This window comes from Gracilinanus agilis, chromosome 1 (genome assembly GCF_016433145.1).
Source record: "Gracilinanus agilis isolate LMUSP501 chromosome 1, AgileGrace, whole genome shotgun sequence".
Classification (NCBI taxonomy): domain Eukaryota; kingdom Metazoa; phylum Chordata; class Mammalia; order Didelphimorphia; family Didelphidae; genus Gracilinanus; species Gracilinanus agilis.
The window spans coordinates 90,629,260-90,641,823 of record NC_058130.1 but is presented as its reverse complement, the minus strand read 5'-3'; the positions used below and the strand labels follow the sequence as shown (position 1 = coordinate 90,641,823).

Genomic DNA, 12,564 nt, shown 5'->3' with positions numbered 1-12,564 from the left:
CCCCCAACCCCCTGCCCGGCTCAGCCGGTCTCCTCGCTCCTCGCCTCCTGGGCGGGGCTGGCAGCCTCTTCTCCTTTACACGTGGATGGGGCCTGTACCGACTGGACCCCCGAGGCTGTGCTGTCCGGTTGGGCCGGGGCCAGCTCAGGGGACACAGCTGCCTTGGCAGCAGACACATTGCTGCTTTTGGGGGCTGGCGTTGTGTGCTCTTCTGTAGCAGGTGTGACTCTCCCCCCACTCGCTGGTGTAGCACTCCCATCGGTGGCAGGCGTAGCACTCCTGTCGGTGGCAGGGGTGACACTCCCATCAGTGGCAGGGGTGGCACTGCCATCGGTGGCTGGGGTGGCACTCCCATCGGTGGCTGGGGTAGCACTGCCATCGGTGGCTGGGGTGGCACTGCCATCGGTGGCAGACGTGTCACCGCTTTTAGCAGCAGATGCAGCAGTGCTCTCTGCAGCCGGAGCGGCGCTGCCTTCAGGAGCTGCCGTGGTACCACTTGTAGCTGCAGACGTGGCTCCTGCTGCTGGGTTGGCAGTGTCCGTGGCTGGAGCAGCCTGGGCAGCAGCTGCGTTGGATTGCTCAGGAGCCCGGAGCCGTTTCATGAGTGTGGTAACTCGGACAGCTTTCTGGGAGGAAGAGAAGAACTCAGGTGGAGAGAAGGTATGGCAAACCCTAAGCACAGGAACTCCTGACAACTGGAATAATTCACCACAGACCCTCTGCTCTACTCATGCAACCACTTCTGAACTATACAAAGGCAGGTGGCAACTTTCTCCAGGGGAGGGGTTATCCAAAGGATCAATCCTCAGGGAAGAGACAAATCTGTGGCGAACAGGGTCAGAAATAGCTGAGGCAGGGGACGAGAGCTGCACCGTGGGAGAAAGGGCAATAATTACCTTCCATTTGGCCCTGGCAAAATTCTTCTCGATCTGGGCACAGACTCCATCCTTGATGTTTTTATCTGAAGCAGCATTTCCTGAAATCCTAGAAGAGGATAAAGGGGTGAATGACCAGGTTCCTTTGAGGCTCAGCCCCTGTGCATTAATCCTAATCTGTGCCTAATTCTACTCCTTGTTCCCAAATCATCAGCATCCTGGTTAGACCAAATCCCTACAGAGGATTTAAAAAGTATAAACTTTTAGATTCCCAAGACATCTTAACTCTTTATTTTTAGAGGTAGGAAACCTCCCTAAAGAGGCAAAATTCTTTGCCGGGAGGGAAGTACTGTTCCTTGGATAGTCAACTAAGGGACTAAGTTATATCATGTTATATTATATCATATTGTATATCATAGCCTGTCATCATAGGATACCATGTTATATTATAGCAGCACAGGACTGACCTGCCTTCAGTAAGCTTCCTAAATGAAACTGAGGTCACTTTAAAGTGTATCAATGTGATTGATTCATCAAATCTAGGTACATGAGCCCCAAATTTGGCTTTGATGTGTTCCTGGGGTCAGGATGTGATTGTTTCAAGCAGTTGTGCTGCTGTTACTCTCAGTCCAGCCCCAAGAAGAATCCCAATGGCCCAACCTAGGCTTGGGAGAATTTACATTAAGAATTTAGGGCCACTTGGTCTGGAACTGGGTAGATTTCTTTTATATCTTCTAATTATCCTGCCCTGTCATATTATTTCTAAATTTGTATATACTATTTTCCTTTGTCAATAACCCCTAGAAAACCTACTCTTATGGTCTGGAAAGAAGAACAGATGCAAAGAAAGGGAACCCAGAGACACTGGTAGTAGCAAGAAAACACAGTAATTAGGGATTAGGCATAGCAGATATCCGAACTCAGGGAAATCTCATCATCTCAGAGATGAGGAAGGCTGAGAGGAGACTCCAGAAGTCAGAGAAGTTTTGGCAAAAACTATAAAGCAAAACAAAATGGCCTGAAATGGCATTAAGAGAAGAACCAGAGGTCTCCCTGCCTCTAATGAGGGACCAACTCCAGACCTGCCAAACTCCTAACTAGAACCTGCTTCCAGCCAATGAAGGGTTCAGAAGTCACTAGGTTCAGAAGTTTGGGCGGGTGTAGCCCAAACTAAATGTTTTCTCCTCCCCAAAGCTAGCCTGTGGGAGCTGTGCCCATCATCCCTTCCAGTGCCTTCCCCATCTCAGGCCAAGGCTATAGCCTGAGGTCTTGTTGGACAGTGCTGGCACAGCCTCCACGATGGGAACACTAGATTGTTCTTTCTGAGCTTTGAGGTAGTATCCTTGATCCAAGGTCCTCTCAAGCACTTCCCTTCCCATAGCCCCGGGGGAAATGAACCTTGAACCCTTCTCTACACCCTATCCCCTGACTGAACACAGTGAAGACAGCTGGGAGATTTGCTCACCATTCATGGGAGATGGCTTCTTCAGCAGTGATCCTCTGGTCTGTCTCGACTTCCATCAATCGAGTCACCAGATCCTTGGCTGTAGGACCCCAAAGAGAAGAGGAAGGTTTGTGTTTCCATTGAGAGATAGGAGTGAGAAAGGGGGAGTTGGATGTGACAACCCATTAGAGAAGAACAGAGGGATCCTAGGTATTGTACAGAATAGAATGGGTCTGAGTCCTTATAGTGAGCAACAATCTGACAGGGTCCAAGAGATAAAGCTGGGGTGGGTGGGAGAAGACAGGACAAAAAATGAAGCACATGGGAGGGAGTTTGGGTCCACATGGCCTTCTTACCTGCTTGTGAGATGTCATCCCAGTATGGGGAGTCAAACTCGTAGTCTCCAGCAAGAATCTTGCGAAACAAATTTTTGTCATGGTTTTCATATTCATCTTCTTCCACCTCCTCATAGAAGGGGGGGTTTCCTGACAGCCTACAGCCCAGAGTGGGGAGAGGAATCCCTAAGTATAGCCTACCAGAAGGCCGGACCCCTCTTCCCTTCCGTCCTCCCTTCTCTTCCTTCTTTTCTCGCTCTTCCCACTCACAGAATATACATGATGACTCCAATTGCCCAGCAGTCTACAGGCCGTCCATACCTCTGTCTGCCGACCACCTCAGGGGCTGCAAACACAGAGTTCATCAATGTCATGCCTCAACTAACCCCATCTGAGCTTCCCCTTTTCTACCTACTGGGTTCTGCTGATGCCTTCCTACATCATAGTCCTTTCTACCTGCCTGGAACTTGGGAGTGACATCCCAAAGTACATACATATATGTGTGGAACAAGGGATCTTTCTAAGGGTAAAGAGGATGGTGGGGGGGGGGGCTTGTCTTTTGGGGAGGTAGCCAAGCCACCCTTGGGAATGGTATCTCAGCCCAACTTGTCTCCTCCCCTTTCTTCCTTGGACCCTGCTTATTCCCCACTTCTTGACATTCCCTACCCCCACCCCAACATTCCCACTCCTTGCCCAGGTACTCTGGGGTCCCGCAGGGTTCCTTGATGAGTCCATTCTCTAGCTTGGCCAGGTGGAAGTCACTGATGACAATCTTGGAATTCTTTAGTCGGTTGTAGTACACCAGATTCTCCAGCTACCACCAGGCCACAAAAGTGGGGGAATATCCTGTGAGATCCTCTTGAGAAATAACCTGGCACCCCAAAGACCCCTTCCTGAACTATGGGGATACCATGCTCTTTGCCAGAGAGACCCATCCCCCACCCCAACGACAATTCCCTTTCTCCCCCCCCTCCTGAATTTAATAGAATGATAGATTTAGAACTAGAAGGCACCTTAGAGATTATTTAGTTCCCCCCCTATCATTTTGCAGAGGAAGAAACTGAGGGACAGAGAGGATATGATTATAGAAGGTCATGAAAGAATGAAACAGGATTCAAACTGAAGTGCCCAAATTGCAAAATTTCCCACTATATCATATTGTAAGGCCTTCAAATTCTTCCAACCCAGTCCCCCAATCCCTCCTTCCTTATAGGGCCAGCTCTCAATTATCCGTGTAAATGAAGGGGTACCTCCATTATGACATATGGATAATCCAAACCAATGAATAATTCCTAGAGTATGTTTCTCTAATTTTTCTGGATATCATTTCAATTTGTTATGTAAATTCACAAAGCCCTTCCCCATATTCCCCAGGAATTAGCTTTTCTGATTGCTTTAGCTCAGGCTAAATTACATAAATTTATGTCCTTTCCCTTCCCACGCACCCACTGCCTGATGATGGGGGCCAGTGTAAGGGAGGGTCAGCCAAAGATTACAAATTTACCTGGATATTTCCTAAAGAAGATACAAATCCAACCTTCACAAGATTATCCTGTAGTTGTACTTTTGTTACTCTCACAGAGACACTTGGAGATTGTGGAAGTCCTACAGAACAATATCCACTTTTCTCCTTGAACATCAAATTCCTTACCTACCTTATTCATGTTATATGGGTTTGTATAATATTATTAAGTTTATTTCACTTTTTAATTGTAAAGACTCTACTCATATTGGGTTTTAATTAAAGAAATAAATAAAGATACTTTAACATGTTGGAAAAAAAAATGTTTGAAACTTGGATAAGTGAGAGCTGCCTACAGCTCAGAGTCTCTCCCTTCCCCATATGAGCCCCCAAGCCAGTCATCCCCTCCAAACCCTTTCTCCACCCCGGGTCACGGCTGCACCTTGAGGTTTCGATGCACAATCTTCAGGGAGTGCAAGTAAGCCACAGCTTCCAGGACCTGCCGTACCACATTGCTTGTGTCTCGCTCTGAGTAGTATCCCTGGTCCAAAATCCAGTCAAACACTTCCCTCCCTGTGGCCCTGTGGGACAATGAATCTTGAACCCTTTCCCCACATGTACTTCCTGAGACATCCCCTCAGTTGGACATGGTATACCAGAGGATGGAGATGGGCTAACGACTCTGGGAAGAGACTTTGTGTACTTGTGTGTGTGGCTAGAGGAGTAACTTTGACGGCAGAGCCAGAACACGTCTTCACTAGCTAGGCTACTGAGGGAGAAGTGTGTTCTCCCAGTTTGACCCAAGACTTGTTAGGTCCTAATGAGCCTCCTAATGAAGGCAGTGGGCTGGCTAACCTGTAGAAGTTCCCACATGTGCTGGAGCCTAGAGAAAGCTGGAGAAAGGGGCACAGATGCCAGAAATGAGAGCCTGCCAACCATTCTCTAGGAGAAAGGCAGACTCTTGGAACTCCTCTTGGGGACTTGGCAGAGTATAAGTGGTAAAGAATTCAAAAGGACCAGGTTCTCTCTAGGCCACTGCCAACCTCCCTAGGGACATCTTTTTACTTTGTCTGCCAGGGAGCTTTCAGACCACTGAAACTCAGGCAGAAGGTTGGGGGAGGATTAGCTATAGAATAAGGGACCAGAGGAAGATTTCAGGGCTAAGCGGAGGCTGGGTAGATAATTGGGGACCCCAGATACCACCTCTTCCCCAACTCACAACTCCAAGAAAATGAAATATTCTTTGCGGGTCACAAACACGTCCACCAGCTGCAGGATGTTGGGGTGCTTCACCCTAAGGCCGGAGACAGGATCAGAAAATCACAGATTCTCAGATTTGGAAAGGGCCTCTGAGGCCATAATCCAACCCATACTTAGATAAAATCCCTCTATAATAGGAAGGAGGGAGCAAATATTTGAAAAGTCCTGCACTGCTTTGTTGTAATGAATTTGGGGAGTGGGAGGTAGCTTGGGGTTCTTCTCTGTAAAGAGACTTGGGAATAAAGGTTGGGGCCCAAACACTACCAGGTGCCAGGGACAATGATTTGCCACCCACAGCCAATGACAAGGTCAAAGATCAGGACTTGAAAACTCTCTGAAGTGAGGGAAGAGCTGTTATTCTTGATCCTCCACCCCCTCTCTCCCATTCTCTTTAATCTTTCTTTTTCACAATTCCATCCTTGCTTTTTTCCCAGTGACGTCTTCTCTCCTTCCCTCTTTTCTTTCTGCCTCCCCACCCACTTGCTATCCTCTTCCTCCTCTTCTCCCCCAGACCTTCAACCCTACCCAGCCTGCCACCCCCCAAGACTTCTGACTTTCAGCCCCAGGACTGGGGTTAGAAGTCAACTTCCTTCACTTACATTTTCAGAATGATGATCTCATTCTTGGCTGCTTTGCGCACCTTCCGCCCATCTCGCTTTAGGAACTTCTTACAGGTATGCAGCTTCCCTGTTGCCTTATCCTTGGCCCGAAAAATCTCGCAGAACTCTTCCCTGCAGCCCAGGGCCCTGTTTAGCCTGGGCACATTTCTCCCTGCCCCCTTCCCCAGGATCATATATGATCAAGGAGTTTAGAAATCTAGTCCAATCCATCTCATTATCCATGTGAGGAAACATGCCTAGAGAGATGGGATGATTTGTCCAAGCTCATACAAATGAGCAGGGATTAGAACTCAGATCCTTTGACTTCCAATCCAATGGCCTCTCTCTCTCTTTCCCCTTCCATCTTCTTTGTTCCTCCACCCCACCAAGATAACTTCCCTCTTCTTCCCTCTTCCTCTTTTTGTCCGGTGCCTTATTCCTTCCAGATATTCCCACCCCCTTTCACCAGGGCCCAGCACTCACGTTTTGATGACCTGCCCCAAGTCATATCTGTCTGTCACCTCAGATGGCTGGTTATAGTCCTTCTTTTCTCCCAGAGTCACACAGCCAAACGGCATTGCCAGGTCCGGTCTGTAGGAAGGACAAATGTGTGATTTTTCTTTTCTTTTTTCCTTTAAAAGCCCTTACCTTCCACCTTAGAATCAATACAAAGTATTGGTTCCAAAGCAAAAGAATGGTAAAGGCTAAGCAATTGGAGTTAAGTGACTTGCCCAGGGTCATATGGCTAGGAAGTGTCTGAGACCAGGTTTGAACCCAGGACCTCCCATCTCTATACCTAGATACCCTAAAAGTATAGTTTTTTTCTGAGGACAGGGTTCAAGCATGGGTAACTCCACAGATCCCATAGTCAATCTCTTGATGACAATTCATGGTTGTCCAGACAAAATTGAGATGCCTCCCAATCTTAGAACTCTAATTGCTTTTCTTCTAGCTCTCTGGGCTAGGACTGCTCCACCATTTGTTCTATAATAATAATAGACTCCATTTCTGTAGCACTTTAAGCTTTGCAAAGCTTTCTCCTAAAAAAACAACAACCTTGTAAGGTAGGTCAAGTAAATATTATCATCTCCATTTTTATAACTGATACTCAGAAAAGTCAAGGAACAAACCCAGGTCACAGAGTTAATAAGTGTCTGAGTGTGGATTTGAACCCAGATCTCCTGACTCAAAGGCCATTTTTTAAAAACTCTGACCTTCGTCTTAGAATCAATACTGTGTATTGGTTCCAAGGCAGAAGAATGCTAAGGGTTAAGTAACGGCTAAATGACTTGCCCAGGGTCACACAATGCTAGAATTGAACCTAGGACCTCCTGTCTCTAGGCCTGGTTCTCAATCCACTGAGCTACCCGGCTGCCCCACACTCCAAGGCCACTTTTGACTACAGCACGGTTTTTCTCTGAGCAACATGCTAATTCTGAAAAGTGTGTTCTCTATGCCAGGTTGAGGCTGGGCAGAGCCCAGAAATAGGAATTGGTAACTCCCAACCCAGAAGTCTGACTTGAGGTATTTTTGACTTAGAGACTGGTTCAAATATACTACCTCCTTCCCTGAACCCAGTACCTGCCTAGGCTGGGCACATTCCTCCCTGCCTCTGTCCACAGAGACCTAGTCCTACGGCTGCCACCCACACCAATGGCAGCTAAGCCCCAAATGCCATCCAGAAATCTGTACCATTGAGCCCTGAGTGAAAAAACCTGCAGATTTTTTCATCCAAATTTACAAAGCAAGGAAATTGGGCCTTGGTTCTTCTTTTCTAGAAAGGCTTTGCTATAATACAGGCCCTTTAATTTACAGGATTTGTTTCTGTCTGGATTTAGATCACAGATTTTAGATGTGGAAGGGACCTCAGAGATCATATAAGTCCAATGCCCTCATTTACAAGTGAGGAAACAGAGCCCAGAGAGAGAGAGGTGCTGGCAGGCTGCAGAGCCCCTTAATGGTGCTAGAGGGTAGAGGGGCCCCTGAGAGGTGCTGGTGGGTAGCAGGGCCCCTAAGAAGTGCTGGTGGGTAATGGGGCCCCTGAGAGGTGCTGGCAGATAAGGGGGACCCTGAGAGGTGCTGGTGGGTAATGGGGCCCCTGAGAGGTACTGGCAGATAGCAGAGTCTCTGATAAGTACTGGTGGATAGTGGAATCCCTGAGAAGTGCTAACAGGCTGCAGAGCCCCTGAGAGGTCCTGGTGGGTAGCAGGGCCCCTGTTGGATAGGGTAGCTGAGTCAACATTCAAACTGAGGCCTCTGAAGTCAGAGATGCTTCCGAATAGGCCACACCCAGGCTTTTTTAAAGGAATGTTTAAAATAGGATTTGATTTACATAAATTTTATTTATATGCAACTTTTTCAGGAACAAATCTATTGAATAAGACAAGGTCACCTTTTAAAACAGCTTTTTGTGAATGGTTCAGTACAAGGTGCCACCTGGTGTGTCAGACCCAACCTCAGTTTACACTAAGAGAGCAAATACCAGGCTAACCTCATAGATAGTCTTCTCTAAAATGGGCATTTCTCCCAGCCTCTGTACACAAGATACCTTTGATAAATATTTGAATTGTTGCATGGGATATAAATACATAATACATTTTTTTTACCTGACCTACAATTTCATTGACAGAGAAAATCTGCAGTGAAGATTTTCATTTTCCAATGCAGAAAAGCACCTTTTCTTAAACTTAGGGGTCCTAGAGTTAGGGTGGCTCAGTGGAGAGTGGACCTGGCCTGCAGTCAGGAGAACCTGGGTTCCAGACCCTTCCTAGCTGCATGACTAGTCTAGCTAGGCAAGTCACTAAACCCTGTTTGCATAGCCCTTGGCCCTTCTATCTTGGAGCTATTACAAAGATAAAAAGGAAGGGTATTTTTTTTAAGTAGTTAGGAGAGGGTAGCTAGGCAGCTCAGTGGATTGAGAGCCAGGCCTAGAGATGGAAGGTCCTAGGTTCAAATTTGGTCTCAGACACTTCCTAGCTGTGTGACCCTGGGCAAGTCACAACCCTCATTGCCTAGCCCTTACCAGCTTTCTGCCTTAAAACCAATACATATTATTGATTCTAAGGTGGAAGGTAAGGGTTTAAAAAAAGAGAGAGAAATAGAAATAGAAAAGGAAAAAAAGTTGCTAGGAGAGCCAGTAGTATAGCCCTCATTCTCCTTCCACTAAGGTGGAAACTATTCTCCCTCCCTACTTCCATATCTGATCCCCCTCTTGCTGGGATAACTTAGCCTATGGAAAGAACCTCAGAAGTAAGCAACATATGGTCTAGTGTGAAGAGAATCCTTCCTGAGTACCTTTTCCCAAGAGAAAGGAAGAAGCAAGGTCCTGAGTCTCTCTTATACCCTCATCTCCTAGGGAAAGGCCAATTGGTTCTGGATGGGAGTAGGGGAAACACCTTAAGATGTTTAGAGAATGAAAGATTTGGAGACTATTCCCCATAGTTGGTCAGAAGGGAGAAGGCCTAGCTTTCCAGCCTGGTTGCACACTACTCATCCTCCTGCCCACTGCTCTCCCCAAACTGGCCCTCTTGCTCTCTTCCTCGCACACATGTCTTTTGTATTGTTCATCCTCCATGCCTGGAATGCACTCCCTCCTCACTTCCACCTAATAAAAGCCTTCTCTTCCTTCAAGATGCAGCTTACATACCATACCCCCTTCTTGATGAGGCCTTTCCTGAGCCTCCCAGCTGTTTCTTCCTAAATGGCTTCCTGACCTGTATTTAATATTTTTCAATTTATTTGTCTTTATTCTCTTTACATTTATTCTTGTATATGCTTAGATATGTACTTGCTACCTCCATTGGAATATAAATTCTTGGAGAGTAGGGATTTCATTTTAATCAGAGGCATCTGAGTGGTACAATAGACAGAGTGCTAGTCCAGATCTAAGTTCAAATCCAGCCTTGGACACTTACTAGATATGTGACCCTGGAACAAGTCAGTTCACCTCTGTCTGCTTCATTTTACTCAATTGTAAAATGGAGATAATAACTGTTTTTTTTCTCTGAGACATTTATTAGCTGTGTGACCCTGGGCAAGTCACTCAACCCCAGTTGCCTAGCCCTTACCACTCTCCTGCCTTGGAACAGATCCTCATTAGATTCTAACATAAAAATTCAATTTTATTAATTATAGCAGTATCTATATACATCTGAAAAATAATACATATAAACACAATGAGATAATATTTGTAGGAGTAATTAGTCCCTGGCACATAGCAGGTGCTTAATAAATGCTATTACCTTTCCCTCATTCTTCAAGTTGAATGATTTGATTTTAAAAAACTCTTACCTTCTGTCTAGAATCAATACTAAGTATCATTTTTCAAGGGAAAAGAAGAGTAAGGGCTAGGCAATGTTGGGGTAAGTGACTTGCCCAGGGTCATACAGCTAGAAGTGTCTCAGGCCACATATGAACCCAGGACCTCCCGTCTCCAAGTCTATCTAGCGACTGAACTGCCGAGCTGCCCTGATTGATTTTTTTTTTTAATTTTAAACCTTAACTTCTGTGTATTGACTTATAGGTGGAAGAGTGGTAAGGGTAGGCAATGGGGGTCAAGTGACTTGCCCAGGGTCACACAGCAGGGAAGTGTCTGAGGCCGGATTTGAACCTAGGACCTCCCGTCTCTAGGCATGGCTCTCAATCCACTGAGCTACCCAGCTGCCCCTGCCCTGATTGATTTTTTTTTTTTAAACATTTTTTTAATTTTTTTTTAAACCCTTGTACTTCGGTGTATTGTCTCATAGGCGGAAGATTGGTAAGGGTGGGCAATGGGGGTCCAGTGACTTGCCCAGGGTCACACAGCTGGGAAGTGGCTGAGGCCGGGTTTGAACCTAGGACCTCCTGTCTCTAGGCCTGACTCTCACTCCACTGAGCTACCCAGCTGCCCCCCCTGATTGATTTTTAATCTCCAAAATCTCTCCTTCCCTGGCATAGAACATACTTTATTGAGATAGAACCAAAAGCATAGACCTGGGCTTTGGCCATTTATTTACCCATTTCCCTCACTGGATATTCTCTGGCCATTTCACATTCTACATGTCACATTTATTTGTGTGTGTGTGTGTGTGTGTGTGTGTGTGTGTGTGTGTGTGTGTGTGTGTTATCGTTCTTCCTTTTAGACTATGGGCTCTTTGAGGGCAAAGACTATGTCATTTCCATCTTCTTATCCATGGTGCCTGGTACAAAACTAGGTACAAAGCAAACGCTTAATAAAGGCTTGTTGAACTTAGCTGTGGAGTTTACTATGCCTATCTGAGCCCATTTCTTCATTTAAAAATGAAAATGGAAACAATAATAATTATTATTATAATGTCTACCTCAAAGGGGTTGTTGTGAGGCTGAAATAAAGACAATGGATATGAAAAGATTTTAGAGGTCCCTTGAAAGCTTTAACCTCTTTCTTGGACCTCGGTTTTCTCTATCTATAAAATGGGTTGAACAATATTAGAGGGCTATACCAGTGGGTCCAACTGATAAGAGAGTGTTCAGTCAATAAAAAGCAGCAGAGGGCAGCTGGGTAGCTCAGTGGATTGAGAGCCAGGCCTAGAGATGGGAGGTCCTAGGTTCAAATCTGGCCTCAGACACTTCCCAGCCGTGTGACCCTGGGCAAGTCACTTAACCCCCATTGCCTAGTCCTTACCACTCTTCTGCCTTGGAACCAATACACAGTATTGATTCCAAGATGGAAGGTAGGGGTTTAAATAAAAAAAAAAGCAGCAAACTCTAGGTGCCCTTTGTGGCATTTGGGAGGCCAACAATGTACTTGGGCTTCTGGAGAACCCAGGGAGAAAGGGTGATTTCCAGTAGCTCTCAATTATCTGTCTCAGGAACAACCATGATAAGATTAATTCTAAACAGGACTATCTTGCCAAAGTAAAACTTGGAGAGTTCATACTTTGGGGCATCTGCTAGAGTAGAATAATCCCAATGTTTAGAGGTCTAGGTTGAAAGGTCAGAGTCCAGAATCTCAGTTAGAAGAGGTTCTTCATCATCCCTAATTCTGGGTCATGGACAGGTTTGATTAGATGGTCTCTTATTTCCTCCTCGCCTTTCCATAACACCCACCTCCCAATGTTCCCATCTTGGGACATTGCTAATTGGTTTTGTTTCCTACCCTCTCATTCTAAAAAACTTTTTTAAAACACCTACCATGAGCACTGTGCTAGGTGGTCTTGAAATGCACACATCATTAACAAACAAAGAAATAGACATAAATATCTAAATAGCTAGATAGAGAAATAAATAAATAAAAAGTCCCTTCCCTTAAGGAGCAAGATACGAGTGAGACAAACAAGCTATTGTGGTAGTTCAAAGGAGGCAGAGAGGTGAAAGAAGGCTTGATGGAGGGAGAGAGGCACTTGAGCGAAGCCTTGAAGCAGAAATAAGATTTGGATAGAAAGGAAAGAGTGGTGGATAGAATATTGGACTCTTGAGTCAGAAACATCTAAGTTTGAATCCTTCTTCAGACACTTCCTAATTATGTGCCCCTGACCTGAGCAAGTCACTTAATTTCTCTATGCCTCAGTTTCCTCACTTGTAAAATGGGGATAATAACCCCACCAGGGTTGCTGTGAGGCTCAAATGTGAT

General features: G+C 45.8%; 1 protein-coding gene across 1 annotated transcript; it reads right to left on the bottom strand.

The window, feature by feature from the left end:
- Window positions 1–20: 20 nt before the first annotated feature.
- CAMKV (CaM kinase like vesicle associated) lies at window positions 21–6,553 on the bottom strand. Its single transcript, XM_044656946.1, has 10 exons — window positions 6,459–6,553; window positions 5,976–6,107; window positions 5,336–5,410; window positions 4,559–4,697; window positions 3,348–3,468; window positions 2,925–3,000; window positions 2,676–2,812; window positions 2,341–2,419; window positions 897–984; window positions 21–626 (listed from the first exon to the last, which is right to left on the bottom strand). Exons 1-10 carry the CDS (start codon window positions 6,551–6,553, stop codon window positions 21–23), a joined length of 1,548 nt encoding a protein of 515 aa, XP_044512881.1.
- Window positions 6,554–12,564: the final 6,011 nt, after the last annotated feature.

Coding starts and splice junctions, on each gene's coding strand:
- CAMKV (XM_044656946.1), bottom strand. CDS start 6,553: ATGCCGTTTGGCTGTGTGACTCTGGGAGAAAAGAAGGACTATAACCAG. Junction 6,108..6,458: donor TTGGGGCAGGTCATCAAAAC/GTGAGTGCTGGG, acceptor CCTGGGCTGCAG/GGAAGAGTTCTGCGAGATTT. Junction 3,001..3,347: donor CGGGACCCCAGAGTACCTGG/GCAAGGAGTGGG, acceptor CTGTGTTTGCAG/CCCCTGAGGTGGTCGGCAGA.